The 21733-nt window shown below is 35.8% G+C and overlaps 1 protein-coding gene across 1 annotated transcript in view; it reads left to right on the top strand.

Moving 5' to 3' along the window:
- Positions 1 to 21733, top strand: part of LOC125674436 (uncharacterized) — a 117283-nt gene that overhangs the window by 42736 nt on the left and 52814 nt on the right. The window contains exons 7-9 of the mRNA XM_056159424.1: positions 2558 to 3103; positions 7573 to 7737; positions 14414 to 14959. Of these exons, the coding sequence (XP_056015399.1) occupies positions 2558 to 3103; positions 7573 to 7737; positions 14414 to 14959 (1257 nt within the window). The remainder of the gene's footprint in view (positions 1 to 2557; positions 3104 to 7572; positions 7738 to 14413; positions 14960 to 21733) is intronic.

The following is a 21733-nucleotide window of genomic DNA, read 5'->3' as shown; positions in this document are numbered from 1 at the left end:
GGACATCGATTTAATGTTAAACAGATTAATTATGAGTAAATGCATTGTATGCTAAGGAAATCTTGTTTACACTCAGTTGAAAATTTATAAGGGTAATTTTCCCCTTGAAACAAGGCGGCAAAAGTTCAACTTATCGGAAGAGAAATTAATCGCGATAAGGACTCTTTCTTGTGTTTAATGGTTGGATTGGGATCCATAGGAAGAAAAAAATCTTCGTGTAGACCAGTTTTTAAGGAACTGTTGGAAAATGCGAATGTCCTGTTTGTGTAGGCCATGCGCTATGGCCATATCGAGTCACAAAGACAACTTAGGTAGCCAGAGAATTCTGGTGTGCGTCCAGAAAAAAACTAATTCAAACAGAATAAAACTTTCTAAGCTGTTTTGGAATATATAGTCATCATGGGACATGGGACATCAACTGTACATAGCCAGACAATCTACCGCAGTACGCAGAAACTCTCGTCGGAAACTGTATGTTTGGCAGTCAAACATCGTCAGATACTGGGTATCCGACGAACAAAGGCAGTCAAATGAATACAAAAAACTTTGAATAACGAATAGTTTGCCTAAGTTTCCAATGGCTAAGGTTGTCATTTATATAAAATAAATTTATCGAGCTTTAATTTTTACGTTTGATTCATTAGATTTAATTATCAACGTTTCGATTAATCTGCAAAAAAAAAAGCCCACTACCATGGAGTTTTCAATCATACAAAAACGTACAGGTAATGCAGGTAACACAGATAATATTCCGTGTATTTGTACATATACAAGCTAGCAGGGTTCTCTCGGCCTTGAAGCTTCACACCTGCCTTAAATTACTTCCGCCCCTCACTTAACTTGCCTGAGGAAAACCAACCGGTTGAAAACCTTGGCCTTTAGTATGACATATTAGGAGTAAAGTCCATTTCTAAATTTCGTATAATTTTTTTCAATTTTCTTATGAAATTCAAAATGAAACTTAAAAGAGTGGGGTTGGAGATTCAATTTTTAAATTATTGCCGAAAATACTAAATCTTTATACAAAATTTCATGCATATTGATTGAAACTTTTTTTCTTATTCTTACCTGCTAATTTTTACCTGCAAACAATAAAAGAGGCAGAAACCATACCATTATCTCGCAACATTTTTTGATTTTCATGAACAAAATTAACATTTAAGCACAGTAAAATATATACATTATATCAGTCCTTTATCGTCCTTTATTGGGGAAAAACATTAGAGTATTATTCATCATTAGTGGACGACGCTTTCTACATACATGCTCGAGTTATGACATCATTTCTTTTTGCAGACGAGTGATATGTATGCATTTATATATTAATGGTATGAATTATCATTTCTATACAGTGCACAAGCATAGACATATTTAATAGAATATAATTTACAATATCATTGATTTTCATTTGAAGTAGAATATTTTTTAATTCTAGTATAAAACTTCATAATCTGCTTGTTTTAAAAAAAACTGTTCGTCCATGTATGTATGATTAGCTAATTTTCTTTGTCAATGCTTAACCAAAAATGCGTTAACCGAACTATCAATGTAAATAAAGGACTACAGCCACAAAGTACTAAAATCGGCCCTTTCGCAAAAAATAAAGGAGACTTTCATATATGATGCTCTAAGATTTATAGGTCATTGAACAATTTATTTCAAAACAATATCTTTTCTAGTTATCGTTTTACAGTCGTTTAAACTTTGTATTGTTTTTCAGCATGAAAACTAAATAACGTCATGATGCTTACGTCATGGTGTTGACGTTATGAGAATCACAGTGTAAAACACCAAAAACAATGGACAGATAGGTTAATATATATTTTTGGGTCTTATTCTGATTGTAAATCAGAACTGTTAAAATACTAGGAACTTGTATATTTTCTATCACGACGTTTAGATTTGAGATATATTGCCCCCTCCCCCCACTTTACATTTGTTTTTCGCTGTATTGGACATAATTTAAAAATTGTGATAGTAGCCAGGGGTCAGTGTTTGCCCAACTCTCTATATCATGTTACTTATGGGAGTTGTGAGCTTGATCACTATTCGATATCGTCACTTTTCATTTTCAATCCAATTTATGTTATCATAGTTTCCAAGGAATGAAAAATGTGGCATCCACGTCCTCAAATTTTGTCTCCAACTAAGATATTTTTAAATTTAATGTTTAGGTTATTTTGAGATTGAAGTCCAGTCGTACTTCGCTTCATAACGCAATAAGGCCAATCCAAATACTTACGCATCTTTATTAATCGGACTAACTTGCGGTAAAATTTACTACCTTTTAAAGAAATGGATCCCAAAAGCCCCTCCAAATGCATATCACATTGAACTTTTAACAATGTACTTGATTCTTGAAAAGCATGGATAAATTCATAGAAAGAAAAGACAAGTTGAGAAAACAGTAATAATTAAGGAGTTATAAAATCTGTCGATTGTAACCTTTCAATTGAGGTAAACAAATTTGATGACAGTGTCGAATTTTATACCTAATGTATTTGTTCTTAGAAGTGAATTTGAGCAACATTATATGATATGCCCAATGATATTTCAGATTTGTATGGACTGTCACTCTCCAGACAAAAATGGAGCATTCTTATCCACATCTTGACATCAGAGAAATACAATGGGTCTCTAAATTCATCATGGAAAGATAAAACAAGAGCTCTGGGAGAAGTATTTCCAGTCCTGCAGAACGACTCTATAGTCGATGAACACGATGTCATTAAGGAATTGATTGAAAATGACAAAGTACTGACATACCAAAAGAACAATAGCTCCGTTGGGTTCGCGTCAGACGATGTCCGCCATCAGGTGATGAGTTACTTTGTCCAGAATTGTCTGAACACTGTCGAGGACTATGAGAACTACTTCAGATTGTCGTCAGTAGACTCGTTGTTGGAGTATGTACGTACGTGGTGGTACAAAAGAGATACAGATGAACGATGTATGTACCTAACGGAGGGACTTGATGAGTCCTTTATCAAGAGACTTGGAATTGATGCAATACGTCATATAATGGTGGAGGATAGAAAAGACAGTGACGACCTCTACAGTAGAGGAAGAGAGAACTGCATTCTAGATAAAGTGAAAAAAATACGTAAGTTCCTCTTTTTAGAGCTAGACGATTAAGTGATCTTTTTCCACATTTTGTCCAGAGCCCATCCGTCTGTTTGTCCGTCTGTAAACGTTTAACAATTTGTACTTTTCCCAGAACGAATTCGCCAATTCCAATAAAACTTGCAATAAATCATACTTGAGTGAATAAAAATCAAATGTGTTCAAACACAGAGTTATACCCCTTTCAAAGGGAAAATATTCAAGAAAAGACTAAAGTAGGGTGTGGGCCAGACTATCTTTAGAATATTTGAATGACCCACTTAAATGTTCTCCTGATAGTCTAGTCTAGAACAGTTTAAATTTGCCTGACATTTTGCTGACATAGTGTACATTCAAGTTGGTTGAAATCACGGTTCCCGGAGGTACGAAAAGTCATTTATCTGCAAACCTTCCTAGGTAGAGCAGCTTCGAGTTGGTTTAAATCATGACCATGACCCTGGGGAAGGATGGGACCAGGATAGGGAATCAAAGTTTGACATGGGAAGATGGTACAGGGATTTCAACAGTATCGATTGAAGTCAGCATTTCGCAAATTCTATGGTCACTATAACGATCTAGTTCGTCAATACAACCTCGCATTGGGTCAAATGCTGTCTGACGTGTTTCATACCGATTGTTAAGCCGTTCTTGGCACACTGATTTTGACTGCGGATAACTCCGTTTACCTGATCAGGATATGGGGCTCACGGCGGGTGTGACCGGTCAACAGGGGATGCTTACTCCTCCTAGGCACCTGATCCCGCCTCTGTCGTTCAAACAGGTAGTGACAGTTCCATCGCCAAACATTTGGCATCAGGTTTGAATGTCACGGGTCGTCGAAGAAGACCTTAGAAACGGATGTCCCGTGTCGCTATAGACACGCTATAGAACCCTCACTGCTCAAAGGCTGTAAGAGCCGTATATTCTCGTATAAAAAATCATTGCAGCCCAACCCAATCCAATGGGGACATGATTTAAACAAATTTGAATCTATACTAGGTTCCTTGGGGATGCTTAGATATGAAAGTTGAAGATAACGAACAGTTATCAAACTCAACACTCCCATAAGAAATACAACTAGTGTTGGAGAAGCATGGATCCCTGGATATACCAAAGGTAGGATGAGGTGCCTAGGGAGAATAAACGTCCCCTGTCAACCGGTTACACCCACCGTGAGCTTTATATCTTGATCAGGTAAACGTAATTATCTGTAGTCAAAATCATTGTGCCAAAAATGGCCTCAAATCGGTATGGAACACGTCAGACAGCATTTGACCCAATGTTATATCGTATACCTAATACTGTATCATCCCTAATACACCTACCTTGGCAAGGGTGAGACAGCTGCAAGTAGGTAGGGCTATCTCGGCCCGTTGTCAAGGGGCTGTCTCGCCCTCAAATTTCAAATGGCTATTTCTTCTTTAATCTTTTGAAATCTAACATAACTAGTATTAACTACATGAAAATGTGTTAGACACATTTTTAAAAAATATATAATTCTATCTTTCACGACAAAATTTAATTTAAGCAGAAAAATTAAATTAAAACGTTTTTAAAAACAGCGCTAAATTGTAACGAGTATCTAAGCAAAGGGTGGTAATCCAAGTAACAATTGTTTATTTAGAACAATAACACGTTTAACTTCATTTAAAAACAATCAACGTTCTAGGCGATAGAAAACTGTAAGATAATTATGGAGGGTGATATTGAAACATTTTCAGAAATTCCCGGTCCTAATGGATTTACAGCAATCTTGATGTAAAAAGTTGCTTTAAACCAATTTCTGAAATCTAGCATCCCGAGGACTTGCCAAGTCACTTGGCCATAAAACGAGAAAAGCAAAACCAATATCATCCGACGTATTTCAACGAGTTATAGGCTAGATGCTAAACAGATGTGAAACGGTATAAAAACAAAACTTACTTCAGTAACACTCCCTAAGCAAAGAAATAGCAGCATCAGGTCTGTAAACATTCCAGTTCATACGATGACGCCACGTAAACAAAGTTCCACAACTCTTACAAATTATATGAAATAATGAAAACGGGCGAGTATGGTAAATCCGAAAAAATAAATAAAAATAATTCACTTATTTCCAATTTTAGTATTAATTAGCAAACCCCTAGTAGCTGCTTAATAGTATATACATGTACATGAACAACACATGTATAAGTTATGTTTGGGTCAATACCCCCCTCCATTTTTAAAAAAAGATGTTGATCAACTTGTTGTGTTTTAGGTATATGATATAAACAATATCACACTCTAATGTTGATATCGGACCTGGGATTGCTCCGAGAGTGATCTCAGCCCTCGCCCTACGGGATCGAGCCGAGACCAATTATGGGGCAAATCCCAAGTCCGAGATTAGCATTAGAGTGTGATATTCTATATAGGTTGTATTGACGAAACACGTCAGACATCATTTGACCCAATCATAGGTTTTATTAGCAAACTGGATTGTTATAACGACCGTGAAATTTGCTAAGTGCTGACTTTAAACCAGACAGTTAAAACCCCTGCACCACCGACTTCTTTGTCAGTAGCCTGCCTCGATTTAAAACCTGACCAGACACAGAACACCCTCTTGCGTATCGATTCATTTGAGATATATAAATACCATTCGCAGGAGATAATGGAATACTGCTACATGATACGTCGTAGGTGTGAATAATGCATCGGTACAAATGTCAGTCATACACATAAATAAACTTCGCTGTCCAGTTAAGGCTACCAAAGGAAAATCACAATGCTGTTATAAATGTACCTCTGTGCACTTCGCACTACATGATGCCACAATGAAAAAGTACGTCCCAGCGTACATGTTCTGAAAAATGTATCGAGGGGAAAGTGTCATAATATTTTGTTGTTATTATACCCCCGCAACAAGTTGTGGGGGTATACTGGAATCGTGTTGTCTGTCTGTCTGTTTGTCCGTCCGTCCGTCCGTCTGTAGACGCAATGGTTTCCGGGCTCTAAAGCATTATCCTTTACACCTACCATCACCATATCATATATATGGACTACTCATGGGATGAAGATGTTCCCTATCGATTTTGGGGTCAAAAGGTCAAAAGTCAAGCGCACTGGACATCGAAGTAGCAATATGGTTTCCAGGCTCTAAAGCGTTATCCTTTCGACCTACAGTCACCATATCATACATATGGACTACCCATGGGATGAAAATGTTCCCTATCGATTTTGGGGTTTTACGGTCAAAGGTCACGCGCACTGGACATCGAAGTAGCGATATGGTTCGGTTTGTCATGCCATTTGTTTTCTACACTCAGAGAAGAGGTAGTTTATACCTATTACCAACACCCTTTGGGGGAATGGGGTAAGCGGGGGTATTCTTTGTGACCATTGCTCACAGTACCTCTTGTTTACTACTGTTATCAAATGATAAGCTGTATACGTGAAAACATTTCTTGTCAATTGTTTATATATATTATTCCTTGATGATATCAAATAATTCTCCATTTTTGATATATAGTGTACACGAAGGTGATATTCATGTTGTATTGTGACCTTGAAATCGCCCCTAATCTGAATGACTGATGCGTTTAAAAATTCCCTCATATACATAAATAAGCTCATACTACAGACACAGTGGCAAAGTTCAGGTTTATCTGCTATAATAAAAATTCAAATTTTTCTGGAATAAAATCTAGATGTATTTATGCAATTGAAAAGTGCGGGGAGCAATTTCTGTCTTGTATCTTAACAGCATGATATACATAGGAATGTTGACAACCCCGGTAATTCGATGTGATGACTGTTGATATGTTGATAACTTTTAGCATGTTTAGTTTGAGTATACATTAGTTCCCAACAGGCAATTTCCATGTTAAGGATTTTTATTTATTTCTTAGTATATTACTAAAAATTCATCTTGTTACCAGCATGAACCCGAACTGTTGTTCACAAGTAGGACCTCTTGCTATTTTCCAAAATTGAGGTATTACGTGATATTCAACTGACGTCACAGGAAATTACCATGAGGGGAATGTACGGTAGTTCAGTCACAGTCAACATATGGGTACTATCGTTTCGGTGTTTAACCGTAACAAGTGTAATGATACCTGTGAATTTAAGGTGTAATTTTACCCCATGATTATTGTACATTTTACTATGGAAGGCTTTAATCTAGTTGTGTTGTGAAACTTTAGCACCCCGCCCCCTTTTAGTGTATGTTCATATCAATCATAACACAGGACAATTATTTGTATATGAACCTATCAATATAATTACAAACTGTACAGTTTCGGTTTCCCCTCATATACATTGAAATATATTAAGATATCTAAATAAGAATAGTTGATAAAGTTTTATTCACAGATTACTATTGTTATTCACATTTTATGAACAAAGTGAATTCAAGTTGCCGGTTTCTTTTTTATTATTTCAGAAATTTAGAAATTTGGTATCTTGTGTCTAATGTGTTATGAGTATTGCAACTTATAATTTCAGTGTGCCTTCCCTATGATGTATTCAATCTTGATAAAGATACCAAAGACCGATTAATACAATTCACAAAGAAATCTGAATCACAGCGACAGTCGCCCCCCGGTACCATGTGTCACAACAGTGCTCTTGGATCATTCCTAATCTTTGATAATTCGGACAAAACAAAAAGTAAGTCTTTAGAATCGTTTTATTCAGAAGATTAACCAATTATTAGGTGTCATATCATAAAACATATCGTGTTATGTTATACAATAACTTGAAGATCAGATGACTGTCGTTAAAAGTGCACAAACAATAAACATGTCGTAATATATAGATATTTCGAAAAAGAACTTCTGCATCAATTTTGAGTGATTTGCTTTTTAAACCGAAAAGAACTGGGGATAGTATACGTTCTCCAAAGAATTGAATGGAACATAAATGATAATGATACTATATGTACATAGCACCCTTTTCATACACTATGTACATATATGTTGCATATTTAACCAGCACTATGTTTAAGTTAAAGATGAAAGAACTTAGTTTTGGTAAGTATCCACATTATGTACATGTGGCACCAACTGCTGGATTAGCGGGTTCGATTAAACGCATTTGATCTAAGGAGAAGTAAAACATTCGTATTTAGAAATTGTTGATGTTATATATTGGGATTATTTCCCCTTTCCCGGGAATACTGGTTACATAATTCCTCTTACGCTAACCAATAATGATACCGAGAATTTCTCTACATTCTTGGTTTGTTATAGTTAGCATCCCCATGGGGAAGGGTGGCCATATCCCAAAAACAACAATATATTGAACCCCAACTCCCTTAGTGCATAGCTTCGAGACTTATCCATATCTAATTTAATAAGGATCGTTTCGTATGGATAGCAAAATACGTATGTATTGGATAGATTTTGTCAACAAGTTTGGTCCATTAAATAAACATATATTTGTCATTACTATAGCGTATTAAAGACAGCAATGGTTATATCAAACATAGATACATGAGTAAGTCTAGTGTATGCACTTAAAGATGTTTTTGGTAACAATCCCTTACTTTTCCTGACGTGGACGTGAATGGTATAAACATATCAGGTCGAAGTTATGAATCGAATCCATTTATTGAAGTTATCCCACAAAATTTAAGAAATTTAAATTTGGGATTATTTGAGACATACACAAGAAATATTACTCTACTACCCACACCCCCATAACCACCATCATGACCATGAATTCAGAAATGGAAGGCTGGGAAATAATAATAAAATAATTAGGATTTTCAACATCGACAAAATAGAACATGTTGGATTTTGTTGTACGTCCGGTTTGGGATTTTTCACTGATAATGAGGCATCACCAGCTGTAGGTGAAGTATTACAAATTTAGATTGATGTTTTGCGCTCCAGGCCGTAGCAGTGTGGGTTCTTTAGCGTGCCAACTCCTACCCAGCCAAGGAACCTCCGTTTTGAAGGTAATACCCGAAAAACCCATTAACATCACTTCTAAATCCAGAACGTTTGGTGAAGGAGCAGTCACTGACTATTATTACGTCTGAGGTTTGACACGGCAACTGCACGAGCGGGGTTCCAACTTACGACTTCCCGGTTACGAAGCAAAAGCTCTGCCACTGAACTACCGTGCCAGATTGATTGTGTACCGCTTACAGAATGTTGCGTTAACCTTAATAATGTATCATTAATATGGATTTACAATAAGAAGGAATTAAGAGTTGAACAGACTCTGAAAAGTGTACTATAAAATAGACAATATTATCATTATTACACTTAGCATCGAATTATAGATTACTAGTGTAGGGGGAGAGTAAATATTATTTGTAAGGCGGGAGGGAGCATATTATCAATTTTATCAACATTTTCAGCTTTTTATGTATAGATCCATGTCTAACAGTAATGATTTGGAGAGAGAGAGAGAGAGAGAGAGAGAGAGAGAGAGAGAGAGAGAGAGAGAGAGAGAGAGAGAGAATCACATATACAACAGTTTCATCCGTCTCGTAGTAATGATTACTAAATCATTGTAAACTACATATATATCGAGTACATATGGCCTGTAAAAGTAAGAAAAACTTGAAGTTGGATGAACATAAATACACATTTTCCGACACCGTTGTTGGCCCGGTATATTTGATTTACACCTTGCAACAAGAATTGGTTGGTGTAGTATAGTATATTCAATATGGCCGTTGTCGTTTTTATACATCAAAACTTTCGGATGGTTTTTTTTTTTATACAAATCAATATGAAATTCATGACTGTTCATTGCCTTCACATTTTCATCACTCTTTTTGTTTTACTTTAACTTTTTCATCATTTTACTTTAAGTATTCTAGAGAAATTAACTCTTAACAAATCACATAAATTATGTAAAGTAACAATTTTTATTTTTAAAAATTCAAAAACACCACTTTCCTGATTAGTTTGAATAAGTTTTCGTACACATACATATTGTGACCCCTCAAGGAATCTCTTCCTAAGTCCTTAGTGACGGTCATAATTTTACAACGGTAATCCACCAGTGATCTTTTCCAGGGCTGGGTTATTGAACTGTATACAGGTATCCTGGTGGTATAATGCGGTGCCTGGTGGATCATTCCGATCGCACGCTGACATCGTATGACCCAAGTCATAATGCTACAATTCTTTAACTAATAAAATTGTGTCCGTTGGCAGCATATTGTGTATATGCAACGTGAATGTGAGATAGTAACATTTTCATTTTGAAAATTTGAATATGGTTCTTTCTATATGATTTAAGGATGGATGGGATGATATCATGTAAACAATTACAACGCAGACATGGGGTATTGATATTTGTTATCAGAAAATGTCGAGCAAGAGGAAAGACTACTAAGACACAATACAATCCTTAGACAAAAATAAACGGAAATATGATGAATTATTAGGCATATAGTTGTTTCTTAAAGAGGTTCACACCTGCGATCTGGAGTAAAGTCATTTGGGGGGGGGGGGGGGGGGTGTATTTTTGATTTCTACACTGAAGGAGAATTAGGAAATTAAAAACAAAAACTGCGATCGTAACGCTTGTTATTGAGCTACAGTGACCCAAACATGATATTTTTGCACTTGAACTTTATTCAATTAAACTTGATTTGCATGTTGGTGTCAAAACAACGTAGGCATTACAAATCAGTTAGATATACGGATTTATTCTAACAATACAGTAAAAAAAGTTAATGCAAGTTAAGGAAATAAATGATAATGTTTTTGTACTTGATATGCGAAAAAGTTCATGATATTGCATTTGAGAGCTTAAAGGCCGAGAAAATAAGCACCGCCTTCAAATTTACCTGGTCTGTGAACCCTTGTCAATCAGGAGAAATTAAGCTTAAGATTGGATGCTAGAAATTGATGGACATTTAGTTTCTAGTCTTTGTGTATACCTTATGTAAAACTTATACGGTACCAATTTTGATGCACCAGATGCGCATTTCGACAAATAATGTCTCTTCAGTCATGCTCAACCGAAATCTTTGAAATCCGAAATAACTATGAAGTTTTAGAGCTAAATATAGCCACAAACAGCGTGCCAAAAAGTGGAGCCAAATTCGTCCAAGGATAAGAGCTATGCATGAGGGAGATAATCCTTGATTTTGAAATGAATTTCTAAATTTTGTAACAGCAATTAAATATGCATCCGTATTTTCAAGCTAGTAACGAAGTACTTAGCTACTGGGCTGTAGAGACCCTCGGGGATTAACAGTCCACCAGCAGAGGCCTCGACCCAGGGGACATAATGTAAAACTTATACGGTACCAATTTTGATGCACCAGATGCGTATTTCGACAAATAATGTCTCTTCAGTCATGCTCAACCGAAATCTTTGAAATCTGAAATAACTATGAAGTTTTAGAGCTAAATATAGCCACAAACAGCGTGCCAAAAACAGTGGAGCCAAATTCGTCCAAGGATAAGAGCTATGCATGAGGGAGATAATCCTTAATTTTGAAATGAATTTTTAAATTTTGTAACAGCAATTAAATATGCATCCGTATTTTCAAGCTAGTAACGAAGTACTTAGCTACTTATATATCTTAACTGGCGATCGAGGCGTCCGTGTAATCGTTTGATGCTGACCGCGTAGTCCAGCTTGATAGGGAAACGGTTTTGGTTTTTTCATGTAGAGAGATTCACACAATAATAACAATTAGTACATGAATCATAAAATAATATAGGGTGAGGGTTAGGGTTAGGGTTTTGATAATTATTATGAATTGTTGAATATAATTTACACGGACATCGATTTAATGTTAAACAGATTAATTATGAGTAAATGCATTGTATGCTAAGGAAATCTTGTTTACACTCAGTTGAAAATTTATAAGGGTAATTTTCCCCTTGAAACAAGGCGGCAAAAGTTCAACTTATCTTAAGAGAAATTAGTCGCGATAAGGACTCTTTCTTGTGTTTAATGGTTGGATTGGGATCCATAGGAAGAAAAAAATCTTCGTCTAGACCAGTTTTTAAGGAACTGTTGGAAAATGCGAATGTCCTGTTTGTGTAGGTCATGCGCTATGACCATATCGAGTCACAAAGACAACTTAGGTAGCCAGAGAATTCTGGTGTGCGTCCAGAAAAAAAACTAATTCAAACAGAAAACTTTCTAAGCTGTTTTGGAATATATAGTCATCATGGGACATGGGACATCAACTGTACATAGCCAGACAATCTACCGCAGTACGCAGAAACTCTCGTCGGAAACTGTATGTTTGGCAGTCAAACATCGTCAGATACTGGGTATCCGACGAACAAAGGCAGTCAAATGAATACAAAAAACTTTCAATAACGAATAGTTTGCCTAAGTTTCCAATGGCTAAGGTTGTCATTTATATAAAATAAATTTATCGAGCTTTAATTTTTATGTTTGATTCATTAGATTTAATTATCAACGTTTCGATTAATCTAATTACGATGGAGTTTTCAATCATACAAAAACGTACAGGTAATGCAGGTAACACAGATAATATTCCGTGTATTTGTACATATACAAGCTAGCAGGGTTCTCTTGGCCTTGAAGCTTCACACCTGTCTTAAATTACTTCCGCCCCTCACTTAACTTGCCTGAGGAAAACCAACCGGTTGAAAACCTTGGCCTTTAGTATGACATATTAGGAGTAAAGTCCATTTCTAAATTTCGCATAATTTTTTTCAAGTCTTCTTATGAAATTCAAAATGAAACTTAAAAGAGTGGGGTTGGAGATTCAATTTTTAAATTATTGCCGAAAATACTAAATCTTTATACAAAATTTCATGCATATTGATTGAAACTTTTTTTCTTATTCTTACCTGCTAATTTTTACCTGCAAACAATAAAAGAGGCATACCATACCATACCATACCATTATCTCGCAACGTTTTTGATTTTCATGAACAAAATTAACATTTAAGCACAGTAAAATACATACATTATATCAGTTCTTTATCGCCCTTTATTGGGGAAAAACATTAGAGAATAGCTGTGTAGTTTCTTAATGATGACAATCAATTACTTTATTATTCATCATTAGTGGACGACGCTTTCTACATACATGCTCGAGTTATGACATCATTTCTTCTTGCAGACGAGTGATATGTATGCATTTATATATTAATGGTATGAATTATCATTTCTATACAGTGCACAGGCATAGACATATTTAATAGAATATAATTTACAATATCATTGATTTTCATTTGAAGTAGAATATTTTTTAATTCTAGTATAAAACTTCATAATCTGCTTGTTTTAAAAAAAACTGTTAGTCCATGTATGTATGATTAGTTAATTTTCTTTGTCAATGCTTAACCAAAAATGCGTTAACCGAACTATCAATGTAAATAAAGGACTAGAGCCACAAAGTACTAAAATCGGCCCTTTCGCAAAAAATAAAGGAGACTTTCATATATGATGCTCTAAGATTTATAGGTCATTGAACAATTTATTTCAAAACAATATCTTTTCTAGTTATCGTTTTACAGTCGTTTAAACTTTGTATTGTTTTTCAGCATGAAAACTAAATAACGTCATGATGCTTACGTCGATGTATTGACGTTATGAGAATCACAGTGTAAAACACCAAAAACAATGGACAGATAGGTTAATATATATTTTTGGGTCTTATTCTGATTGTAAATCAGAACTGTTAAAATACTAGGAACTTGTATATTTTCTATCACGACGTTTAGATTTGAGATATATTGCCCCCTCCCCCACTTTACATTTGTTTTTCGCTGTATTGGTCATAATTTAAAAATTGTGATAGTAGCCAGGGGTCAGTGTTTGCCCAACTTTCTATATCATGTTACTTATGGGAGTTGTGAGCTTGATCACTATTCGATATCGTCACCTTTCATTTTCAATCCAATTTATGTTATCATAGTTTCCAAGGAATGAAAAATGTGGCATCCACGTCCTCAAATTTTGTCTCCAACTAAGATATTTTTAAATTTAATGTTTAGGTTATTTTGAGATTGAAGTCCAGTCGTACTTCGCTTCATAACGCAATTAGGCCAATCCAAATACTTACGCATCTTTATTAATCGGACTAACTTGCGGTAAAATGTACTACCTTTTAAAGAAATGAATCCCAAAAGCCCCTCCAAATGCATATCACATTGAACTTTTAACAATGTACTTGATTCTTGAAAAGCATGGATAAATTCATAGAAAGAAAAGACAAGTTGAGAAAACAGTAATAATTAAGGAGTTATAAAATCTGTCGATTGTAACCTTTCAATTGAGGTAAACAAATTTGATGACAGTGTCGAATTTTATACCTAATGTTTTTGTTCTTAGAAGTGAATTTGAGCAAGATTATATAATATGCCCAATGATATTTCAGATTTGTATGGACTGTCACTCTCCAGACAAAAATGGAGCATTATTATCCACATCTTGACATCAGAGAAATACAATGCGTCTTTAAATTCATCATGGAAAGATAAAACAAGAGCTCTGGGAGAAGTATTTCCAGTCCTGCAGAACGACTCTATAGTCGACGAACACGATGTCATTAAGGAATTGATTGAAAATGACAAAGTACTGACATACCAAAAGAACAATAGCTCCGTTGGGTTCGCGTCAGACGATGTCCGCCATCAGGTGATGAGTTACTTTGTCCTGGATTGTGTGAACACTGTCGAGGACTATGAGAACTACTTCAGATTGTCGTCAGTAGACTCGTTGTTGGAGTATGTACGTACGTGGTGGTACAACAGAGATACAGATGAACGATGTATGTACCTAACGGAGGGACTTGAGGAGTCCTTTATCAAGAGACTTGGAATTGATGCAATGCGTCATATAATGGTGGAGGATAGAGAAGACAGTGACGGCATCAACAGTAGAGAAAGAGAGAACTGCATTCTAGATAAAGTGAAAAAAATACGTAAGTTCCTCTTTTTAGAGCTAGACGATTAAGTGATCTTTTTCCACATTTTGTCCAGAGCCCATCCGTCTGTTTGTCCGTCTGTAAACGTTTAACAATTTGTACTTTTCCCAGAACGAATTCGCCAATTCCAATAAAACTTGCAATAAATCATACTTGAGTGAATAAAAATCAAATGTGTTCAAACACAGAGTTATACCCCTTTCAAAGGGAAAATATTCAAGAAAAGACTAAAGTAGGGTGTGGTCCAGACTATCTTTAGAATATTTGAATGACCCACTTAAACGTTCTCCTGATAGTCTAGTCTAGAAAAGTTTAAATTTGCCTGACATTTTGCTGACATAGTGTACATTCAAGTTGGTTGAAATCACGGTTCCCGGAGGTACGAAAAGTCATTTATCTGCAAACCTTCCTAGGTAGAGCAGCTTCGAGTTGGTTTAAATCATGACCATGACCCTGGGGAAGGATGGGACCAGGATAGGGAATCAAAGTTTGACATGGGAAGATGGTACAGGGATTTCAACAGTCTCGATTGAAGTCAGCATTTCGCAAATTCTATGGTCGCTATAACGATCTAGTTCGTCAATACAACCTCGCATTGGGTCAAATGCTGTATGACGTGTTTCATACCGATTGTTAAGCCGTTCTTGGCACACTGATTTTGACTGCGGATAACTCCGTTTACCTGATCAGGATATGGGGCTCACGGCGGGTGTGACCGGTCAACAGGGGATGCTTACTCCTCCTAGGCACCTGATCCCGCCTCTGGTGTGTCCAGGGGTCCGTGTTTGCCCAACTATCTATTTTGTATTGCTTGTAGGAGTTATGAGATTGATCACTGTTCGTTATCTTCACCTTGCATAGGGAACATTTTTAAAAATATTTTTTCTCTAGACATCAAGGAAATGATTTGTCAAATTGATATGCAAGTATTTTTCAGGTAGTACAAAGTGTAGTTTTTCTTTAATTTAGTGACCCAAAACATACCTTTTAGGTTTGCCAATAATAGGAGATGAAAGTCTAATTTAGGAGATACAGGTAATTGAAACAAATTCTTTTCAAGATTAGCAGGACGACATTAAATCATATCAATTAAGAAGTGTTTTTAAATTGTATTCATTAAAGTGTTTTGATGCCTCTCCAACTTTGAGGAACATTGTTATACGGGGTATACTGGAATCGGGTTGTCCGTCTGTCTGTCCGTCCGTCTGTCTGTCCGTCCGTCCGTCTGTAGACGCAATGGTTTCCGGGCTCTAAAGAATTATCTTTTCCACCTACCGTCACCATATCATATATATGGACTACCCATGGGATGAAGATGTTCCCTATCGATTTTGGGATCAAAAGGTCAAAGGTCAAGCGTACTGGACATTGAAGTAGCAATATGGTTTCCGGGCTCTAAAGCCTTATCCTTTCCACCTACAGTCACCATATCATACATATGGACTACCCATGGGATGAAGATGTGCCCTATCGATTTTGGGGTCAAAGGTCAAACACACTGGACATTGAAGTAGTAATATGGTTCGGTTTGTCATGCCATTTGTTTTTTACACTCAGAAAAGAGGTAGTTTATACCTATTACCAACACCCTTTGGGAAATTGGGGTAAGCGGAGGGTATTCGTAGTGAACATTGCTCACAGTACCTCTGGTTTTTCCTGTTTGTCTGAAACTTGAACCTTGTTTATAACTTTTAAAATCATGGGTGATACGACCCATATTCCATATTCATATTCTATTTGACAAGACTGTTGGTATCATCATTTTTACCCTTGTGACCTTGACCTTTGAGTTTGATCTAGTATTCAGAAAACCTATAAACATCATATGCAGGTGATAATGGGGTATTGCTACATAAACACGGGCCGATAGAGAAGCTAAAGTAATCCGTTTTGTCATCAAGTTGTCAGTTTGCCGTTGATATCTACTTTCAGCAAAACATTTAAGCATGAAGAAGTGTACGACTATGTGGTGTATTTTATTTCGACTTCACAAGGATATATCGAATCGACATATGAATGAATATTATAATTATTGATAAATAAAACGTCGTCGATACATCTAAATGTGAAATTGAAGGCCGTAGCAATATATTTGTATTATTAGGAAGAAGTTTTTAAACAGTGATCACTTTCATAATCTGACTCATAGTTTTAGACACATTTGATATGCCGGCCAATGGGTCGGATGGATATTATTCATCGTACCTATACTGAAGTCCTAAGCTACATAAAAACCCTTACAAATAAAAGATACAAAAAATATGCAGGAGTTCCTCAATGACAATATAGTTGTGGTCTTTGGTAATCAGGTCTTCCAACAGTCTGTTTGAATTCCCATGGACATGAACTGTACTTTTTTGTTAGCTAACCTGTTTTATATTCATATGAAGATTTCAGTTTCTCCATCGTCAACTTCCCATATTTTTGTCGCAATATTCCATTATCAACTACAGATGGTGTTTATATCTCTCAACTGAATGGAGACGCAAAAGCTTGTTCTGTGTATGGTCAGTTTTGGAATCGAGGCAGGCTATTGACAAACAAGTTGAGGGTGACGAGGTTTCAACTGTCGAGTTTAAAGTCAGCATTTCGCAAATTATATGCTCGTTATAACGATTTAGTTTGCCAATACAATCCATCATCGGGTCTAGTGCTGTCTAAGGTGTTTCATACTCATTGTTACGCCGTTCTTGGCACATTGGTTTTGACTACGTTTACCTGATCAGGACATATGGCTCACGGCGGGTGTGACAGGGCGACAGGGAGTGTTTACTACTCCTAGGCATCTGATACCACTTTTAGTGTGTCCAGGGGTCCGTGTTTGCCCTACTATCTATTTTGTAGTGTTTATAAGTTTTATGACATTGGTTATTATTCGTTATATTCACCTTTCATTGTATACTTTTCTTAATGCTATGCAATGTAGATAACTTGTATGTTAACGATTTACGAAAAAATAGATGCGAAAACCATAATGAAGAGATTGATCTTTATTAACACTTTATATCTTTTTTAATATCAACGTATTCTAATGTTTCGCAACACATTTTGTATTAAACACTGGATATTATAGCCTAGACATCCTTTGTTGTGTACACATACGCATACACTTTGATTTGTCTGTTCGCAATCATGTTTTCTATGAACACCTGTTTTCAATTTCCCAAATAACAACATCAGTTGTGTATGTCATGAGTCTTCGGAGATGATCTTAAAACGGATAGTCTGCGTCATAGTAGGTGTACCATGCTAAAGATCCCTCACTGCTCAATGGCCGTATACGCCGAGCATAGGCATAAATTTGAAGCCCTTCCCCGGTATTGATGACGTCCTTATATGACTGAAAAATTCTCGAAAGGGATGTTGAATAAGATACAATCAATAATTAGCAATCGATATTAGAGCTGTTAAATTGAGTTAAAATATCTCGAAAGGTCATTGAGTATGCAGTAAAAATACGAGTGGTCCTAAATAGACTCTTGTGTTGTCCCTGTGGTGATGGGTAAAATATCAGAAGATCATGTGCATTTGTACAGCTTAGAATATGTCGTTTGGATATAAGACTGAAACAATTTCATTGTGTGTGAATCAAAGTTATAGTACCTTTAATTGTTGTAGGATATCATGATTGACTAAGTCAAGTGCTGCCAACGAGGTTTTCACTATTTATTCCATGCAACTAAGTGTCAGGAAGTTAGTGTCAGTTAGTGATGTTGGGCAACAAGACAATTTCTTTAAACCAGACTGAGTTCCTAAATATGATAAAACATGTTAGTGAATTCATGCACCTGATTAGGTAAATGTGTTTCCCTGATTTCTGATAAAGATGGATATTGGTTGGTAGTTACATGGATCATTCTATTTTATTTCTTATATGGGCCTTTGCCAATTAATATAATTGTGTTTGTGCCAATAAATATTTGTATTTGTATATAGGAGTGACTTTAATTTGTTTCAGAAGTGAATGGAAAATGTCATTAGTGATGCTAGCATTGGTGATATCGGCAGTGGGTTTAGATATTGCATTCGTAGAGACTTTCATGATACGGGAACTAATGAAATCTACACCTGCTGATTTATTCATGTCAGATGTGCTTTACATTGTTAAGATTTCGTCCTGGTAGATATGGAGTATATAAAACACAGTTTACTCATCACGCTTGGACGTTGTGCATTCTTTTGACTTGTCTCGATGAAAGCTAACCTTCAGCAATTTAGTTAATACATTGTTAGGAAGTTCCGTGACGTGTTCATAAAAAAACATCATGCCCTGTGCATCATCAATATCTGGCCCATTGTTATTAATATGATTTGTAGAAACCTGAAAGCTAAGTGATTGAAATAACGTTTAACGTCACTTTTAGAGCAATTGTGTCTAAATTGGGAATAGGGTAATATTTTGAATGAAGGTGAAGATAACGAACAGTGATCTCATAACTTCTATAAGCAGTACAAAATATATATTTGGGCAAACACGGACCCCTGGATACACCAGAGGAGGGATCAGGTCCCTAATAGAAGTGAGCATTCCCTGTCGACCAGTCAAACCCGCCGTGAGCCCTACATTTTGATCAAGTACACGGAGTCATCCGTATTAAAAATCAGTGCGCCAAGAACGGTCTAACAATCGGCATGAAACACGTCAGACAGCATTTGACCCAATGAAAGATTGTATTGGTAAACTAGATCGTTATAACGACCACAGAATTTGCGAAATGCTAACTTTAAACGAGACGGTTGAAACCCCTATAGTACCAACTTGTTTGTCAATAGCTTGCCCCGATTTAAAAACTTAAGATATACGCAGAACAAGCTCTTGTGTATCGATTAAGTTGCGAGATATAAACAAAATGACTGATCATTAGATACATATTGTATGAATATTTTCGTTTTCCATTTTCGTTAAAGAAGCAACTGTCTATGATGTTGCAAAGTCTTGCTGTAAAGTTATCGCGAGGAATGACCGTGTAAAGTGCTGACAATTCGTTCGTTTTGATGTCTTTGATTTGAAAAAGTTTTGTAATTTTAAATTTACAAGCAGTTCTTTAGATTTGAATCCGCATTTGATTTACACTACTTCTTGCATGTGTTGTGGCAAAATACAGTTGGAATTCCTCCTTCACGGCAATTGATATTTTCACGATGAGGGGCTTCTTAGAACATTTACTAGATCCATCGATGTATCTTTGTATGGATTTTTGAGAAGTTTAGGGATCCAATATAAGTGCGGTAACTCATTCATGCGATTCATGTGATTAAATGTGAAGCATGATTTTGAAGCATTTCATCTTTTGAAAGGGCATTTGGAATATTATTAATGGTATCAACTGTAGTGTTAATGCCAAGTTTATGTACAATAGTTGTAATAATGAGTATTACAAAGAAAGACAATATTTTTCAAGCTTTAACAGCTGACACCAAAACATTTGTCATGTAAACTATCGAATTGTTTTATCACTTCTGGTTTACTAAACACAAGAAGATAACTCTTGATGTAACTCTGTGTACTTCACACTTGATGACGTCACAATGAAAACGTGTGTTACAACGCATAGGTCAATATACTTGTATCGTGGGGAAACTATCATTACATTGTCTCGTTATTTATTACCGATGTTAAGTGTTCAGTAGTGTGAATGTAAATCTGCTTGATAAATGTTTCCCAAGTAATAATTTCTTAATTTATCTATGACATTCTATCAGTCTACAGTTTTTATATTGTATGTGCTACGGTAGTTTGATTTTATACGTTGATTTTGAAATCACCCCTAATAGTCCAGTCATTCTAGCCAAAAATAAAGCGTAACCTCAAACTAATTGCAACAGAAATGTTTTTGTTTTCAAACGGTGAGATAAGCGATGCTCTAACGTTATAAAAAATCGAGAGCACAAAACAAAGGAGAAACGTGTATTTTGGGGGGAAAATCGTACATTTTGATAAAAAATCACCGAAAACCGGGATGTATCATTTATCTTCACACATGAAAAAAATAAATAAAAGAAAAACAATTGCTATAATCATCGGGAACGGTGTTAACATTTACAAACTAATTTATTCATACCAAAATTCCAAATGAATGATTTTTTATGAGGCGTAAAGCCTTATTTTGGAAGAAAAATCGCTGAAAATGAGAAGAATATGAAACTCGTAAACATTCATTCTGTCACAAAATGAGATACTGTTTATATGAGACAGTTAAAGAAGTGATAATTAATTCATAAAAATTATTTAACAGTTTGAGATTTTAAAATCATGTGTGTATCAGTGGCGAATTTAAGGGGGCGGCTGGTCTTTTCTTTAGAAAATTGTAAACGATGAAAGAAGCAATAATTTCTTCCACTCTCGGAGAAATAAATGACAAAATGTTTTGATTTATTTAATTACTTTTATTGGGAGACCTTGCACACACACCCCCACAAAAAACCTTAAAACGTGCGTCATTTTATGAATTTCACTTTTATCCTAAATGACAGAAAATAGTAAAACTAACTACTTAGGAGACATATTTCAAGCCCTATAAAATTTGTAAAATCCATGCAGGAGTTCAAGGCGGCCCTTAAACCCCCTGCTTCATAAACTTGCCACACACCCCCCCCTCCCTGCCTAACCGCAATTACTGGATCCGTCCCTGTGTGTAATCCCGTAATCGTGTTTGCTCTGTTCGTTTGTTCGTCAGTCCGCAAAATGTTTAACTTTGGTCATAACATTTGAATGGTAAATGAGTTTTTTCATATTTAATGTGTATTTTCTGTGACAAAACCTTTAGATGG

Source organism: Ostrea edulis, chromosome 3 (genome assembly GCF_947568905.1).
Source record: "Ostrea edulis chromosome 3, xbOstEdul1.1, whole genome shotgun sequence".
In the NCBI taxonomy this organism is placed as follows: Eukaryota; Metazoa; Mollusca; class Bivalvia; order Ostreida; family Ostreidae; genus Ostrea; species Ostrea edulis.
This window is presented reverse-complemented; position numbering and strand designations above follow the sequence as displayed.